The sequence below is a fragment of the Bemisia tabaci genome, chromosome 6 (genome assembly GCF_918797505.1).
Source record: "Bemisia tabaci chromosome 6, PGI_BMITA_v3".
NCBI classification, from domain to species: Eukaryota; Metazoa; Arthropoda; class Insecta; order Hemiptera; family Aleyrodidae; genus Bemisia; species Bemisia tabaci.
Window position 1 is genome coordinate 26,134,899 of NC_092798.1, and position 17,446 is coordinate 26,152,344.

The 17,446-nt window shown below is 36.4% G+C and overlaps 1 protein-coding gene across 3 annotated transcripts in view; it reads right to left on the minus strand.

The window, feature by feature from the left end:
* The window catches only part of nahoda (DOMON-like domain-containing protein nahoda), a 227,680-nt gene that overhangs the window by 6,909 nt on the left and 203,325 nt on the right, over positions 1–17,446 (minus strand). The window contains exons 7-19 of one of the 3 annotated variants that reach the window (XM_072301647.1): positions 16,257–17,156; positions 15,890–15,952; positions 14,686–15,060; positions 13,836–13,956; positions 13,158–13,267; positions 12,198–12,401; positions 11,083–11,324; positions 10,088–10,276; positions 9,001–9,148; positions 8,365–8,569; positions 7,684–7,868; positions 5,062–5,225; positions 1,136–1,299 (exon numbers count right to left, since the gene is read on the minus strand). In XM_072301647.1, coding sequence (XP_072157748.1) covers positions 1,159–1,299; positions 5,062–5,225; positions 7,684–7,868; positions 8,365–8,569; positions 9,001–9,148; positions 10,088–10,276; positions 11,083–11,324; positions 12,198–12,401; positions 13,158–13,267; positions 13,836–13,956; positions 14,686–15,060; positions 15,890–15,952; positions 16,257–17,156 — 3,047 coding nt within the window. In that variant the 3' untranslated portion in view covers positions 1,136–1,158. The remainder of the gene's footprint in view (positions 1–1,135; positions 1,300–5,061; positions 5,226–7,683; positions 7,869–8,364; positions 8,570–9,000; positions 9,149–10,087; positions 10,277–11,082; positions 11,325–12,197; positions 12,402–13,157; positions 13,268–13,835; positions 13,957–14,685; positions 15,061–15,889; positions 15,953–16,256; positions 17,157–17,446) is intronic. The other 2 variants (XM_072301646.1, XM_072301648.1) reach the window with 2 other exon arrangements.

Below are 17,446 nucleotides of genomic sequence, written 5' to 3' on the forward strand. Positions count from 1 at the left end.
TATAATAATTACAGCATTGATAGGTGTGTATAATATTTATGAAAATGAGCTGACTTTTTTGATGAAACTTATCTCAAACGATTGCAAGCACCAAAGCAGAGAGGAAAAGTGAGTTGAGGTTAAGACATTATTGATAAAATAGAGGAGGAAATCATGAACATGTGTACTCAAGGAGACATCAAGACATATTCTGTTATGTCATGACTAGTTGCGAAACAATTCTAGGAAAGACAGTCACAACATTTTTGTATAATGCGGACTAGAAAATGAAGATATGGAGAGTGACGGAATAAGAAAACTTTGTGGTTTGTCTTGAACTGGTAGAAATGACACAGGACCAAAATAGTGCTTAAACCTGTACTCGCTCATCACAGCTGGTTGTATTCTAAAACGTCATTTCCCAATCCTATCTTTACTCATTCATATTAGTTCCCAAAATCTGAGCCAACATTTTCTGTTTCATATTTTGATCCGTAAATTTTGTCTCTCTTCCTTGTTCTTGGCCATATCTTTTGTACGACATCCATACCATTTTTTTCTCAAGCTAGTCATAGGTGTCAGCATCAAGATACGAGTATTTTTGGTCCCACTACCAGACATGTTCTTCCTGGTGGGTACAAAGATTTGAGACAAATGGAGAGACAAAATATTGATGGCTAAATAGAATGCAAACGAAGTTTTCATTGGTTTTGTTTTCGATTGCAATGGATATATTTTTATCTAATACAGTGATTAACGAGGTCTTTTGGCAATCCTAAATTACTGAGAGAATATTTGGACTGAGGTAAACAGAGAGAGCAAAAAACTTGAAGGAATTATTTCCATCGAGTTCAAAATAATGTACTTATAAGAAATTGGAGAATGAGTGACCCAGGGAATTACAAACAAGAAAGCTCGATACAAGGAGGAAGAAAAAGTGGGAGAGAAAGTCAATAATCCAAGAAATAAGAATAACTGCCTCACTAAGCAATGAAAGAAATTTGATGCTATAAAGGAATTTTACATTAGAAAAAAGCCCAGTTGTGAGAAGGAGAAAGGGGAAGTTTGCTCAAAGTATTGTTAGACACAATTGAGTGCATAGTTAGACACTGTAAAGTGCATAGTTAGACAAGTGTTTCATGACCAAGCTACTCACCGCATGTGGATTAGTAAGATTCTCTAATATCTACGAGAAGGAGGGGTTGAAGAGGCTTGCTCTGTGCCCATCATGGGAGCCCAGTGACCTTGAGTGTAGTAGTACATTGGGGCGTCCCCTGACCCATAACGGTACTGAGCCCCCAACGGAATTGAGTACACCCGCTAACCAAAATAAAGCTACCAGTTAGTTTCAACTACTTAAGAGATGCGATCAGAAAAGTTTACGCAGTCCGCACACCCCAGACTTATTCTCAGCAATTTTCATCAACTGTTGATGGACCATAGTTCAAATTGGCGTTTGAAAAGATAGTCAGATGTAACGTCAGTAGTGACATGCCATGACAAAGAAAAAGAACTGGTCTTCGTAATGCAAAGCAAGCAATTGCCACTCCAAGACTAGATAGTATATGTATATCCATCGCCATTAAATTTAATTTCTCCAGCCTTTTTTTTAAAGGCCAACTAAGAGCATGCCGACTACGCTCACGGAACAAATGGTGTTGAGTGAAAGATATCTTGCTGACTGAGCAGGATTCGAAACTTGGGGGTGACTGGAAACGCAAAGATTTCAGCGATCTATTGTGAAGGATAAACTATTTTAATGAATACTTTAATTGCAACATAAACTTGTCGCATACAATTGCCAACAAACTTTCTATATCGTGAGAGATAGACAAAAGGGTTTAGCTGCTGGATGAAGTTTTCTATCCAAATATTATTGCGACTCTGTTTTTTAAAAAGAATGAGAAATGTGAGCAGATCACTAAGCAACTTTCCTCTTGAATTTATTGTTCCTAGTACCATTAAAGGACCTTTATCACAAGGAAGAGAAATTACAAGATGACCCTACATAAGTTAAAGCTATCACTTAACTACCATTTCATTAATCAATACAGTGGAATATTCTTCAAATAGATAGTTTTTTTTATTCTCTTTTTAATCTTTCTCTTACTCCTAACTAGCATCTTGATCAGATGATAGGTGATAAAAAAGAATCAGTAGGAGAGCTCAAAACAGAGGAGATTATTACTCTACTGGGCTAGAAATACTTCATCAGCAGATGAAAAAAATGACTAAAACAAAACAGGAAAGTATTCAATAAAATATTGGAATCTTTTCGACACACAAAAAGAAAAATATTAAGTCTATTCAAGAAAAAAAAACGAACAAATATCAGGCATTCAAATGGCTGAAACCAGGAAGGCAATAAATGATTGCTGAGTAAGGATATTTGAAAGATGTTACGAAGCTTGTAAGCATCAACACAATAATCTACATAGATGTAATGGAAAGTAGATCTAAGAAGTTTATTTTTTCTCAGGGGACCCAAATAAATACTTAAAGCATTTAATTTAGACGGACTGATATTTTACAAATTGCAATGAGGAAATTTTACAATGAAGAAGGAAATAAGTGCTTAAATGACTCAGAATTAAACTAGACTTTTTGATTTCACTTTGGACAAACAGACTTTTACTTGATTTGCATGGTCCGGTTAAGGTGCTCAAGTGAAGAAAAAAAATTTTGTAAGTGAGACCAATTGCAAAATCATTTTGAACTATGCAAAATTTCTTAGATTAATAGAGGACCCCCCTAACAAATGATAAAAGTAGGAAGGCGAAAATGAGAATTTAAAACAAAAATCGTGTTACTTCTCAAATTCTCATGCCAAATATTAGATAGCTCTGCAAAGATTTTCAAGTTTAACTGGGTATGTTTTCTTTAAACAGCAACTTTTTTTATTAACAGGGTTGTCCATAAATGGCGTCAGGGTCTGGGGAGAGGAGGAAGGAAGTTCAAGGGGTGCCTGACATGTACCTAACAGTGGGATGAGGGGAAGTTAAATGGAACCTGATGTCAGGCTAAAATTGATGCGAAGCCCCATTTAAAAAAAAAAAACTTTCGAAATCCAAAAAAGCGCCGATTTTTTTGTGAGTAATATGGGGGTGGGGGATTGAACTAAACATGACACAATTCTTAGAGGAAGTATTCGATTTTTGCATATTATTGATATTACACTTAGTTATAAAATGCAAGTTTATTATGGTGCTGTATTATTTTAAAGTGCATAATTTGTAATGGTCATTATTACTATTCACAAGAGGCAAGTTTATTAAGATGCTGAATTATTTTAAGGTGTATCATTTTTATTAGTCAATATTAATCATCTATTATGAATTATGATTTAAGAGAAAGAAAATTTGCAGAGAAGAAAACACAATTGAAAATAAACCATTTCATACAACACTGAAAGCAAGAGTTTTAAAGCTAATACTTGACAAGAAGCAAAGGCTTAAAGTATTTCAACCAACACCATCTAAAAAAGTCAGCTCTAACTACGTAGCTACCGAGTACCTTCGAATTATTATGTGGATTGCTTTCAGGAAGGAGCTGATGAAATTTTAAGTTTTTAAAATTTTCAAATGCATTTCATCTCTCCTTGACTTAAATCATGATGAGAGATTTCGCAAAAGGTAATGAAGGAGGTGAAGATAATCACGGCAAGATTAGAGGAGTAAATGGTTATTCTTCAAAAATATGTAATCAGAGCGGATTCAATAGATGCAAAAAAAGCAAGCTACCTAATTTTTTCAATTCCATTTAGTCTGATTAGAACTTCTCTCATGAATTATTAAAATTGAGACTCATAATATGAAGGAGTCTTATATTTTTACATCACGTTTTAGAGTGATAAAATTCTATCATAAATTTGAAATTAAATTTTTCCCTTTGAGATAAATAAAGATGTGAATAGAAAGAATAAAAATAATTAAAAGGGCATTAAACTGCAAAAAAGATAAGGCTTCAAGGACTAACTTTATACCTACTAAAATTGACTTGAACAATATTGTGCAAATTATTTGAAACAATTCACATTTTCTGGAGACATAGTATTTTGTTCAAAATTGATTTCCCAGAATTAGTGTCGGAAAAAAATAAAAAGAAAATACAGAGTAACAATAATAGGCTACATGATATGCAGGAATAATAATCGAGTTATTTTTTTATTTTATTCACTGGAAAAATGCCACAACGGATAACTCAGAGCTTTTTTAAAACAGATTAAAAGAGGGAAGTTTCTAACCTCATAAAAAATCACAGTTTGCAATTTTAGGTATAGTAATTCCTGAAAGTCTTTAATTCATTCAACAGCTCTAACAATTTATTTCTATACGGTAAGTTAGATCCATTAATAATTTCCATTCCACTTCCTGGCTTCAATGAATGCTTTGGAACTCTAAGTCAACATTATATTTATTATTTAATGGCTTTGTTCGCACTTGAGACTACTTCAGATATTTTTCAGATTTTACTAAATTTTTTCAAAAAGTGAGCGCTGTTATAAGTGTCCTGATTGTACACGGAAAAAATACTGGTAGCCTTCATTTGCAGACAAATTAAAACTAAATGTAAGTTCAGATAAATTGCTATGTATCTAATTGCATTGTTGTAAGCAAGCAAGTGCCCAAAATTTGAATCACTACACGACTTGCCAAGACAAACCTGGATAACTTGGAATTCATTAAGATAATTTGGATTTTACTCTGCAATAAGAAACTACCATTTCTGAATCATTTTAAATACAACGTATGTGACATCAGCTTCTAAAATACAGATGGGTGCTTTGGCGTATGAGCTAGAAATATCAGTTTCTTATTGAAAAATGTAGTCCACTTGCATATAGTCCAAATTTTTAACCTCTTCTCCAGCATACATAGTGTCAGTTAGCTTGGAGACTAACAAGGCACATCATCCTACTCCAAAGTTTGAAAAATTAATCTAGGGTCTAATTTTTTTGTGGCTGCATCAAGGGCGGACGGTCAAGAGTGTACACCACTTCTAAGCATTAAATAAATTGTAATTCTAGGCAACAGGTTTCAGCAAAAAAGAGTAAAAAGAGTTTGAAAATGGAAGCATATTTACCTTGTGGTTAGGTGTGCTATGACTCATTGTGCGGTAGATGGTACAAGAGGCTTGAATGACAGCAATGAAAACAAGAGCTGCGATCACTCCGATTACTACCCATAATTTTGCCTCAGACAGTCGCATGCCTTCACGAGTTTCATCAACATCAATAGTGTTGGTGACTGTGAAGAAAAAAGAAAAAATTGCATAAATTTTCCTCACAAAGAAGTAACATTTAATAATGTAAAAAAAGAGTAATTCCTTTGACAAAATAATTGTTACAGAATCTACAGGACCACTCCTTCGCAAAAATTACAATATTAATGAAAAACTCTTTGTTTGGTACTGACAATGCCAGTAAAAAAAACGAAAATTTTCATAAACATTTAGGTACAAAAAAACCCCCAAGATTTTCACAACAAACCGAAATTTTGACAGTTCAACGTTTGCAGGTAAAAAAAGTCATTTTGAGGAAAAGCCTATCTAAGTTTTAATCTCTAATGTTGGAGCTTAAATTGTCCAATAATAGTACCATTTTACGCCATCTATTGGTAAAAAAATAAACTAAACAACTAAAGACTTATATTTAGGGATACTATAGAGTTTACACAATAAAAACTCCAAAATCCAATCTTTCCACCCAACTTGACAATGATTTCTCCTAAAAAACTTGCAACTACACACTGAGATCTGATCGCCTGTGTAAGGTCTCAAATCAGGATGTCTACTAAAACAGGCTGGCCAAAATTCAGTACTTTTTCAGTACCTCCAATTGACGAAATTCGAAAATTTTCACAAAGAACCCCGCACAGAGCATGGGCTCAGCGGCTCTCGGTGAATGTTGATGAAACTTTAAAAGATTGTTATAAAGTTCATAATTAAGGGAAAGCCAAAAAATTAGCTCACTTTTACGAGTAGAAGCTGAGATATTCGCGATTGAACCCGGACTATTTTCTGTGCGGCGGAGGTAAATGGGCGCTCCGCGTCGCCGTCGCCCTACCTTGCTCGAGCACTTCGGCCAGGAAACCCCCTCTCCCCACCAGGTAGCTACGATGTCGCATTGTTTACACTCACAAGGGGAACTTACGGACCTGCCGCCTCCGATTGGGCTGAATTTTTTTTTACAGACTCTATGGACCAATTCTAGAGGTTAAGTTGAGCCGTTTTCCCGAATGCGCAATAGGAAGGGCGTAAAAAATTCCCAAAAGTTGCGTTTTCGGCGTGTGATTTGGTCGTGCGGCGCGTGGCAACACTGAAGCAGCCTCTTGTACCGCTTTATCGGCCTGAAGGTTTCAGCGGAGTCCGAAGCCCTACTGCACACGTACTGGCTCCATGATAGTGATGTCCCGGGTTCGATCCTCGACTTTTTATTTTCCGCATGATCACGTAACATTTTATTTTTAATTCTTCATCCGCATTTATAAATCAAGCAGTTCCGATCACTATCCCCCCCCCCCCCTCATTTTACGTACATTTTTCCCCGATATTTATTCACATTGGCCACATATAATCGTATGAAACTTCATTGATATAAATTAATGAATTAAAAAGCAAAAGAAAACCTTATTTGTTACTACATTATCTCCCAATGTTTTCCTGGAAAATATGTAATGTGTAAATAAATCGAAGAGCAACCCCAAACCCATGTGCACGCAAGGGTCACCAAGAAACACATTATTTTAGCCCTTTGCTTTTTAATTCATTAATTTATATCAATGAAGTTTCATACGATTATATGTGGCCAATGTGAATAAATATCGGGGAAAAATGTACGTAAAATGAGGGGGGGGGGGGGATAGTGATCGGAACTGCTTGATTTATAAATGCGGATGAAGAATTAAAAATAAAATGTTACGTGATCATGCGGAAAATAAAAAGTCGAGGATCGAACCCGGGACATCACTATCATGGAGCCAGTACGTGTGCAGTAGGGCTTCGGACTCCGCTGAAACCTTCAGGCCGATAAAGCGGTACAAGAGGCTGCTTCAGTGTTGCCACGCGCCGCACGACCAAATCACACGCCGAAAACGCAACTTTTGGGAATTTTTTACGCCCTTCCTATTGCGCATTCGGGAAAACGGCTCAACTTAACCTCTAGAATTGGTCCATAGAGTCTGTAAAAAAAAATTCAGCCCAATCGGAGGCGGCAGGTCCGTAAGTTCCCCTTGTGAGTGTAAACAATGCGACATCGTAGCTACCTGGTGGGGAGAGGGGGTTTCCTGGCCGAAGTGCTCGAGCAAGGTAGGGCGACGGCGACGCGGAGCGCCCATTTACCTCCGCCGCACAGAAAATAGTCCGGGTTCAATCGCGAATATCTCAGCTTCTACTCGTAAAAGTGAGCTAATTTTTTGGCTTTCCCTTAATTATGAACTTTATAACAATCTATTAAAGTTTCATCAACATTCACCGAGAGCCGCTGAGCCCATGCTCTGTGCGGGGTTCTTTGAATTTCTCGCTCGAATTGCGACAAAAATGATAAAAATTCCGGACCTTCTCGCAAAATTGCGCACTTTTTCAGTACTTCCCGACCGCCCTTAAAGAATCAATACGATATTCGGACTTGGAGACACCCTGCAAATATCTGATAGTTTCAAAATAAAATGGAAATAACTAAAACTTGTAACTGGAAGTATCACTTACGAGAAGCTGGCTCAAAAACGAGATAAGCAGGATCAATTGTCAGAGCACCTACTTTACCACTCTGAACAGTTTCTTGGAGGACTTGTTGGATCTCTTGCGTGTTCTCTGTCTCTAGAGCTCGACCTCTTTCAAACTGCCCTTTGTCAAGCTCCAGGTTTAGTCGTGCAACAACGTTATCTTGTTCTCTGCGGATAGATTTAGAGATTAAAAAAATTAATACCTAGTGAAACATGCTCTAAGATAAAAAGTTTGAGAAAATAAATTAGAGAGGAGGTTGAACTTGTGGAGGGCAGGAAATAAAACAAATTATGGAAAAATTATGGTTTATGGAAAATTATTAAACTTTCTCTCTGCGTTCAACTCTACAATGAACGGTAACAACTTGTTTTCATTTCGCTTTTAGCTCTTGACAAACCTCTGTTGTTCAGACTAGTTTTAGTGCTAATTTCAGAGAGAAAGCCCAAAATAAGAGGAATTTTTAGATGTTAACTGAATTTAAATGTTAGAGCTCATTTTGACTGTTCACCAATTACTTGATTTTTTATTTCAATAGAGGTACATGGTTTAGCCACTTTTGCTTGGTGACTGATGTGCAAAGGTTTAATTTTTTACAAATTTTCTAGGAGTTTCATCGATAAAACACAAGATCTCAAACTACAAGGAGAAGAGCAATCTACTTACTGCACAAATTCCATGACATCCAATTTATGAAAACCGGGTAACTTCGCCAGAGCTCTGGAGAAACCTGAACTAACAGTATTTGCAAGAAGATCGAAGTCTTGACTACCAGCTTGTGGGGCTTGGAAGTTTTCTCCAAGGTTGACTAGTTTCACTTCAACATTATATGCTAATTTTGGTGGAGGTGGTGGAGTGACTAGTTCCTCACCTGTAGAGAAAGAAAAAATTTGAGACTTTGAAACTAAATTTTGAGGGACACATAAGTTTGATTTGATCTCCCATTTACTGGAACGCAAGTAATTAATTTTAAGCTTCACTGTGACTACGTCACAGTTTTGCTATTTATCTGGATCTGATACTCTTCCAGCTATCCTCCTACAAATCTGCGTATACAACAATTACAGAGGACCATGTAATTAGGTAAAAAGTGTAAGTACTCATAGATGTCGGATAAAGTATTCTCTTCAAATTTTATTTGCATGGTAACCTGATCCTTCATTGTTCATAAGCATATTGACAGGATAGTTTCAAAAGAAAGTTTGATTTTTTAAAATATTGTGTGGATCTTTTCGTAAAATAAAAATGAGGTAGAGAGAACGTTCAAAGGCAACTAAACTATGTGGATAAAATGATACGTACCAGGGCCACATGGCATGATGCAGACTCTTTCAGAAGAGAAACTGGGCACAAGCTCATGTTTACGGATTTTTTTGTTAACAGGATTGAAACCACCACCCCTTACAGGGAACATGAGATAAAGACACTTATCGTCTGTGAAAGCTAGATCCTAGATTTGAATAAAGAAAATGAAGATTATGAATAATGAAGACAATAATAAGTAAGTAACACAGTAATGAAGAAAACACAGTAATCAAGATAATTTTATGGGATACTGGCAAATTATACAATTTTTCCAAAAAGCAAACATAAATGTTTACATTTTTAATTGTTTCAATTTTCTAGTTCGAAGCTTGTATAAAAGTTACTATTTTCAACAGTAGCTATAATACTTTCGCCAAAAAAAGAAAAGGAAAGGAAAAAAGAGAATATCCTTGGAAGAGGTAATGATTAGCAATAGATTTTAAAATTGTGTCAAAATGGGAAAATTAAACTTCAGAATCTGTAAAATTCTATTGAATAAGAAAAGAGAAGAGTCTAAAACAATTTCAAGATGACCTGTGATAGCAGCCTGAACTAGGAAATTCTAATCATTATAATAATGCAAATACTTTATGGTAATTCTTATCCAGATTAAATTCATAACTTAAAAACACGAAAACTAGCCGCTGTCATGAACAAGCAACATTTACGCTGAACTACATTCTTTGTATACTTTCTGGATTTAAGTATTTTCATTCAAACGAAATATCCTTGCATAACGTCTACACTTGGAGAATAATAAACAAACGTTATATTCCAATCAATTGGGGTGAACGCACTTCGTAAAAGTTATATTCTGTTGAGGAAAAAATTATTTTCTCTAAATAATTGAGGTACATTGTAATTTTACTGCGCTTCTGCTAGAATGCCAACACCTGATTGGTAAGTGAAGAAACTGAAACTGGTGGCAGGTAAAAAAAGAAGAAAAAAATTGACACATCAATTAACTTTAAAAAATGTGTCGCAAACTTCTGACGCCACAATTTTTCTTCCCTCTCTCACGTTTGTTCTCTTATATAATGATAGGAAGGACTTTAATTTTTTACATACTGTTGCTAGAACTAACCTTAGAATCTCCAGTTGTTCTTTTCCTTGTAAATGATAACCAGGTTAGGCCATCAATTGATTTACCATTCAAATCGGTGATGTCTTGTGAGTTGTCTAAGAGTGGAGAGGTGTATCCGCCGATCCAAGTATCCATCAAGAAGAATCTACCACTTTTGTCAACCCAACCCAGGACTGCATCAGTACTGGCCTATTAAATAGAGAAGAAGACGTATGAAATAATTAAAAAGGCTATTGTTTCTCATTGTAAATGATAAACGTAAAATGGATGCGTTTTTTAAATTCTGGTTTCAGAGTTCTTGTTTTAATAGTTTCCTATAGTTTTAAAAGTTTGAGGAATTATTTCAACATATTTGCAGGTTTCATCAAAGTGAAAAAAAGAGATTGACGATGATAAAATTAATACTAATGTTGGAATAGAAGAAAAAGAAATTTTCTTTCAACTTTCACATTAGCAGAAAGACGCGATTACCTGATAAGCGGTGACCTCACTTAGTTCATCAATGGTGTGACGCATACAACATTTGGCTAAATTGATGATTTCCTACTGACCAGCTAACATCGGTCCCCTATATTGCCAAGAAGGTGAGCGCTAATTTTTCGTTCTGCCCTAGAATGGGTGAAGATCCTACTTCCAATCTTGGGCCAGCCAAACTTCTAGGTAATCGTACACTTCAAACCCTCAGATATTAAAACATCATGTAATCTGCATCCTTTTGGCCCTGCCCTACAGCCACCTAGTCATCAGACTAGCATGTAGTATGAAAGAGGATATCATCTTCTGGCTCATGTGCCCATCTCTTCTTCTATTCCTTCAATGCATGTCCAAGATAGACCTTAAATGAGGTTGGCAACAAGTAAAACTCTTGCTTCAGTCTCTTCGTAACTAAAAATTCTACAGATGTTGAATGATTGCTTTGAACGCTTCGTTTTTTAATGAAAAGGTATGTTTGGTACAGAGGATGGAGAGTGAATAAAAATATAAAGAAGACTTACCATACGGTGATCGTCAGAGAAGCCAATGCCTGTCCATGTATCAACGTGTTTGGTGGTGATATTGAACCTAATTTTATCCATTCTAGATAAGTATTCCCATGTGACATGATATTCACATTCGCCTTTTTCCACGCTACAGCCAGCTGGAGAGCCCCATTCACCTCTGCATTTATTTATGACAGGCTTCTTTTCTACTGATTCACCAGACGTCCCAGCAACAGGGGAAGTCTGACGAGCTTCTTCTAAACATTTTTGAGATAAAAAATGAAATATTATGAGTGGAATAAGTATAAAGTCAATATCAGCAATCTTTATTACCAGGGTCAAAAGAGTCAAAAGTGCTCATGAATCACATTTAAGCTAAGCAGATAAACCTAGATATCTAGAATGAAAAACGATAAGATGGTAAGTGGTTTTTTTTTTCAAGTTCTATCAAAGCAAATAAAATAGTGAAATAGAGCAATCATATTAATAGATTAGATAATAAGATTTTAGTTTTAAGGATTAATTAAAAAGTCGAGGATTGCGATCGAAAACTCATTAGAAAATTTTCTAGAGAAGAGGAAGTTGAGTTTTATTGAAATATGACTGAAATATGCTTGGTTAATGTAGGTAATCATTGGCTGTTCATGACACCGAACCAAGTAGGTCTTTAAAATGACATAAACAGGAATTCTTGAGAAGTAATTTTGAGGTAAAATATAAAGAAAAACAAGCTGGCACTGGCAAGGGATTGGAATAACAGAGGAAGAGACCTTCTCTCGTGGACGGGAGGACAAGTATGAGATGTAAAATTTTCAGTGGAGCTAATTTTGTTGAAAGCGGTAAAAAAATCGGATTTTGAAATGGTTTATAATTTTTTCTGATGCTCGAAAGAATAAGTTTATTTCTGTTCAGATACAGGGCCTGAAAATGCATCGTAATCTGAAAATTTTGTTGGATTCTTAGATTTTTTCTTAAATTTGAAGTAGATTTTGTGTCTTGACTAATTTTAAAGGGTCTCGCACTCCTGAAAAAGTACTTTGGGATAATGATATTCTTAAATGATGATCAAAAATTATTTTTGAGTGTAGAAACTGAGTTTTTGAGTGATGGAGAGAAAAATGGTCACTTACCGTAGAAGTTGATGGCTGTGACTCCTCTTTGAGATTGATGACCATGGTATTTCAGTTCATCTGGCTTGTAAAAGTCCGGAACTGAAGAGTGTTCCCTCTCCAAACCAGACTTGGGAGAGTGAACAAACTTACCCGGTTCTTGACCTTGTGCCCAAATGACATGCATCAGATCTTTTTCTATGCTGTGATCAGTAGGCTCCGTTGCTGCAAGAAACAAGTTTGAATTAGAAATGAAATTTTTAATAAAAGCACTCAAACAATAACAGTTGATCACAGAAAACGATAGAAACTATTTCATTGACATTTCATGAAGCGGGGAGGCGGCGTAGAAATAAAATGTATTTCTTAATTAAGTGCTTGATTTACTGGAAGAAAAGAAAATCGGTAGCCATACTATGAAAAAGGGACCGAATGGAATTTCAGTTGAAATTGAAATATTCATGCTACTAAAGAGAGACTCAAAGTATTTTGTGCAACTTATATCCAAATATGTCGGTGCTACTAGTGAAGTACGCACCCACCAAAAAAATTACTCAATGCTTCCCTTAACTCCCATTCCCCCATATATTAGCAGTATAAGATGAATTTTAGATGAAACATTACCAAGTCAAATCAATTTTCCATCTCCGATTCTCTGAAATCGGCGCTGCTCATCTACTCTCGCATTACATAACGCAGTTCTGAACAGTGCCTTTCTGTGCTGAGATGCACCTGTATCGCAGGTTGCAGGCTCAGACCCCTCCCCCTTCTTGACTTCGAGCATTACGCATGATATGAACGGTCCCTTTCTTCTTCCAATAATTACCGAGAGTTGCTTTAAAAAAAAGAAATACTGGATTTTCCACCAAGATTGAAAGATATTGGTGCTTCGAAATATTTTTATCTGAAATTTCAGGTCATTCTCTCAAGAGCATCTTTTTTTCAGTGAACAAAAAGAAAAAAACTTCATTGAATGCTTACCAGTCAACTTTTTACGGAAGAGTATAGTAGTGACGCCATCTTTTTCAAAACCAAGAGCAGCTGTAAGATCATTCTTGCCACCCCAGAAAGTATCCAAGCGGGGAGTAGATCTTTAAAATAAAAAAGAAGGATTATCATCACATTGACAAACAAAAGAAGATAAAACAATGTTAAGATGATGTGTAATTATATAATTCAGAAAGTAAATTCCTACGGAATTAAGTAGACTTTATCAAGTGGGCATCAGAGTCAGCTTTTAGAAGGTGGTAAGTAACAAAAATACTTGATCCAATTTAATAAGCTGAAGAAATAGTGACTGGCCCATCTGTCAGTAAGTTTATAGATTCCATTTGTTCGAAGTTGATAAATATTCCTACACTACATCGGTGAAACTTGTTTCATGCTTCATAGATGACCTGTAAAAAGTCTAGATTTGCAGTAATTTTCAAGCATAATTAATACCTGTCTCGTATCAGCCAAAAATGACATTCCTGCGATGTTATTTTTGGCCATTACGCTGTGACAACATTTCCATGACTACTTTGGGTAACCACTTGCCGTGCCGGTAGTATTTGATTAGTTGTTGATCTGACAGCCTATTCCATTTATTCGGCAGAGGTAACTAAATAATTAAAAAATAGATTTTTAAGCAAAATTTCAGTGAGCAAAAAATCTTACCTATCTCGAGTGTAATAATCCCAAATCCTGCTGGCAGTTCCTCTGGCCATACCGATAACCATGTCAGTGCAATCCATTGGGTTAAAGTCGTGCCTTGGCGTGTATGGGCCTAAAGCTGCATCTGTAAAAGAGAAAATAAAAAATAATAAAGAAAGTCTAAGTCTTAAGTCCCAGTTTGATTGAAAATGAGAAACATTCCTTGATACTAAGAGAAGCTGAAACTGAAAAGTACGATCAAGAATATTCGTACATACCTAGTGATGAGAACTAGCTACAATGAAAAAAAAAGCCACAAGATTGGATGATCAACGGTTACGAGAGGACTAGAAGTGAAAGCTGATTTTACAGTTGTAAACATATTTCTTATTTGGCTAAAGAACAACTTAAAGAAACGTTTTGGAGAAACAGGTTGTAGGTACCTGGTCTGTCCCTTTTTCTGTAATATTTGAATTGAATTTTCTTTCTTGCATTCTTACCATCAATGCACAGATTAGTATTGCAGAGTTCGCTATGCTAAGACAGTTTCACAAGCGTTTTACCGACTAAAAGCTGAAAAAAAGATCACAAGTTGAGGAAGATGCCAAAAAATTTAAGGTAATGCTAAACGCATTCGATGAAAGCTTGAGGTATTTCAATCAGATGCTGTTTGTAATCTTGCGATATCTTGTAATCCCACATTCAAAAGGTCTGACTATGAATGAGCCTCTAATTAAATTCCTTTTGGTAAAAAATCGGAATTTGAGACTAGAGAAGGAATAAAAGGAGACACATTTTTCAAATTGGTGCTACCGACAAAACTAAATGCCAGAGACTGAAGCAAAGATGTGCAAAAGAGAGTGCAATGAAGTACCTTTGACCGCAGCGTGATGAGCATGTGCATGTTTCGCACTAGATTTCGATTTAGATGTAGGCTCTGGCTCAGATTTAGGTTCAGGCTCTGAATTAGGTTCAGGTTCTGATTTAGGTTCGGGCTCAGATTTGGGCTCAGGTTCCGATTTAGGCTCAGGTTCGGATTTAGGCTCAGGCTCAGATTTAGGTTCGGGTTCAGATTTAGGCTCAGGCTCTGATTTGGGTTCAGGTTCAGACTTGGGCTCAGGTTCAGATTTAGGCTCAGGCTCAGATTTTGGCTCAGGTTCAGATTTAGGCTCAGGCTCTGATTTTGGTTCAGGTTCAGTTTTAGGCTCTGGTTCTGCTTTGGGCTCTGACTCAACAGGCTTCTTACGACCTAAAACAGATTTTCATACACATGCATAGGTATAGGAGTAATTTAAAACCACACCAAGCAAATATTGCAGTGGTGAAAAAGCGTAAACATAGGTGTATTTAAGGAACAGGTGCTATACAAAGTATAAAACTGACAGGCATTAATGCTCCTTTTTTTTGGGTACGGGTGTTCTTTAAGAAAACATAAGCAGGGGAAATGTTTTAATCAAATCAGCTGCACTGCAAACCCTACATTTTAAAATGTAGCACTGAATAATTAATGAATATGCCCCAAACTATAAATACTCGCTGTAATTTTCCTCCATCCATTTCCCTCTGAACAAGACGAATTTTAAATTCTGGATGTAAAATTGATTTGTGAATTTCTTGGGAGGGTCTAGTGAATATCACAATTTGAGCTCTCAATCTATTCTTCCGCTGATTAAGGCTAATCTCAAGTACTTCCAAGGTGAAAAAATATGGATTTTCCTATAAATGACATAATATAATGCAAGGCAAGTATTTGAAAAAAGGGCGATCAATTAAGTTGTTTGGATGGCTGCAGTCGAAATTCTTTCCCTCTAACAACTGAAATGGATTTTAAAAGATCACTGTCTGTCTTTAGATTAGTACAGGAGTCCTCAAAATTAAACTTAATACTGAAGATTCAAGAAAACAAGAAATTGTACTTTGAAGTATTGATACGGTCAAAACAAATTCCATTCAGTGCTGAAAGGAAGGGCATGCTGTAAGACAGAAATCTCGTACTTCAACAAAAAAGTGACTAGCAAGTAAATTAAGCAGTGATAGAACATCGTAGGTGCAAGAATGTAAACTAAAAATCAACTTACCAGGTAACAGTTTTGGTCTAACAGGTTCTGCAGCCCTCTTTCCTCTCCCAGCATTGACAGCAGCTTTAAGAAATAAAAAATAGAAGGATCATTTATTGGAAATTTAGATGCTTCAGTAAAATATTGAAAAAAGGAAAGGGAACATTCTTCAAGATTTGAAATAAACTGAACACAGCCAAAAATGTTTAACTTTTAATTGATATTGGGTACTAAAATGGAACTGCTATCACACATTTTTTTTCATACTCTATTCTTTTCTTGCAAATAAAATGGATATTATTTATTATTTTTAGATTTTTTGGGGGGCTCAGTTATTGCTGTGTAAGGACCATATACTTACAAAATCCTTCAAATGACTATGACTCACCTTGCTTGGAGCTGACACGGTAAGAGACGCTTGTTTCGACAGCATCAGATTTTTCAGAAGTGGCAGGTGTTTCTTCATTTGTTCTTGTGACGCGGATAGGACTTTTAGATGGTCTGAATGGAGTATGAACATTAACATTAGGTCTGGTTCCTCTGAATCTTTGGAATTTAGGTTTGGGAGCATAGGTTGTGGGAGCAATATTGAATTTAGGATCAATTTTTGGCTCTGCTGGTTTGACAGTGCTTGTTGTTGTTGTAGTTGTTGAGCTGGGCTCTGGTTCGGCCTTGGGTTCCGGTTCTGACTTTGGCTCAGGTTCAGATTTTGGCTCTGGTTCAGACTTGGGCTCAGGTTCTGATTTTGGTTCTGGTTCAGATTTGGGTTCTGGTTCTGATTTTGGTTCAGGCTCTGATTTAGGCTCTGGCTCAGACTTGGGTTCTGGTTCAGATTTTGGTTCTGGCTCTGATTTAGGTTCTGGTTCGGATTTGGGTTCTGGCTCAGACTTGGGCTCAGGTTCTGACTTAGGCTCTGGCTCGGATTTCGGTTCCGGCTCTGATTTCGGTTCTGGCTCGGATTTTGGTTCAGGTTCGGATTTGGGCTCGGGATGTGATTTAGGCTCATGGTTGGGTTCAGGTTCTGTTGCAGGTTCAGGATGGGCTTCGTGTCCATGATGGGCATGATCAGCGTGATCAGCATGGTCTTTGAGGACAGGGAAATTCTTACAGGTGGGTCCTAAACCTCTTGGTCGCCAACCAACTCCCACATAACTAGTTCCATTGACTTTTACAATCATTTCTATTTCGCCTTCCTCACGCAGAAGCCTCCAGTAAAGTTTGAAATTCGGGCTTAGTTCTCGGTAAGAATGTCCGCTCAAATCTATGTCAGTTGACTTAACAGTAGATCCTGTAAAAATATAAACACATAATTAGAATGTTTTAAGGAGGAAATATATGAATACATTGTGAAACATTGAGGAAAGAAAATTTCTTCATCTTATTCATGACAAATAATTGCGTGGATAAGCATGATTCTAACTCTGAACAATAGTGTAACTTAGGTACAAAACTCAGTTTGCTACATAGCAAAGTTTCTGTCACTTTTTAGATTTCTTGAGGTGCACTAGATCATTGCTATTGCATAAAATTGTGTGTGATTTTTCTTCGGCTTTTCAAGAACATTCCCTGAATAGTCGG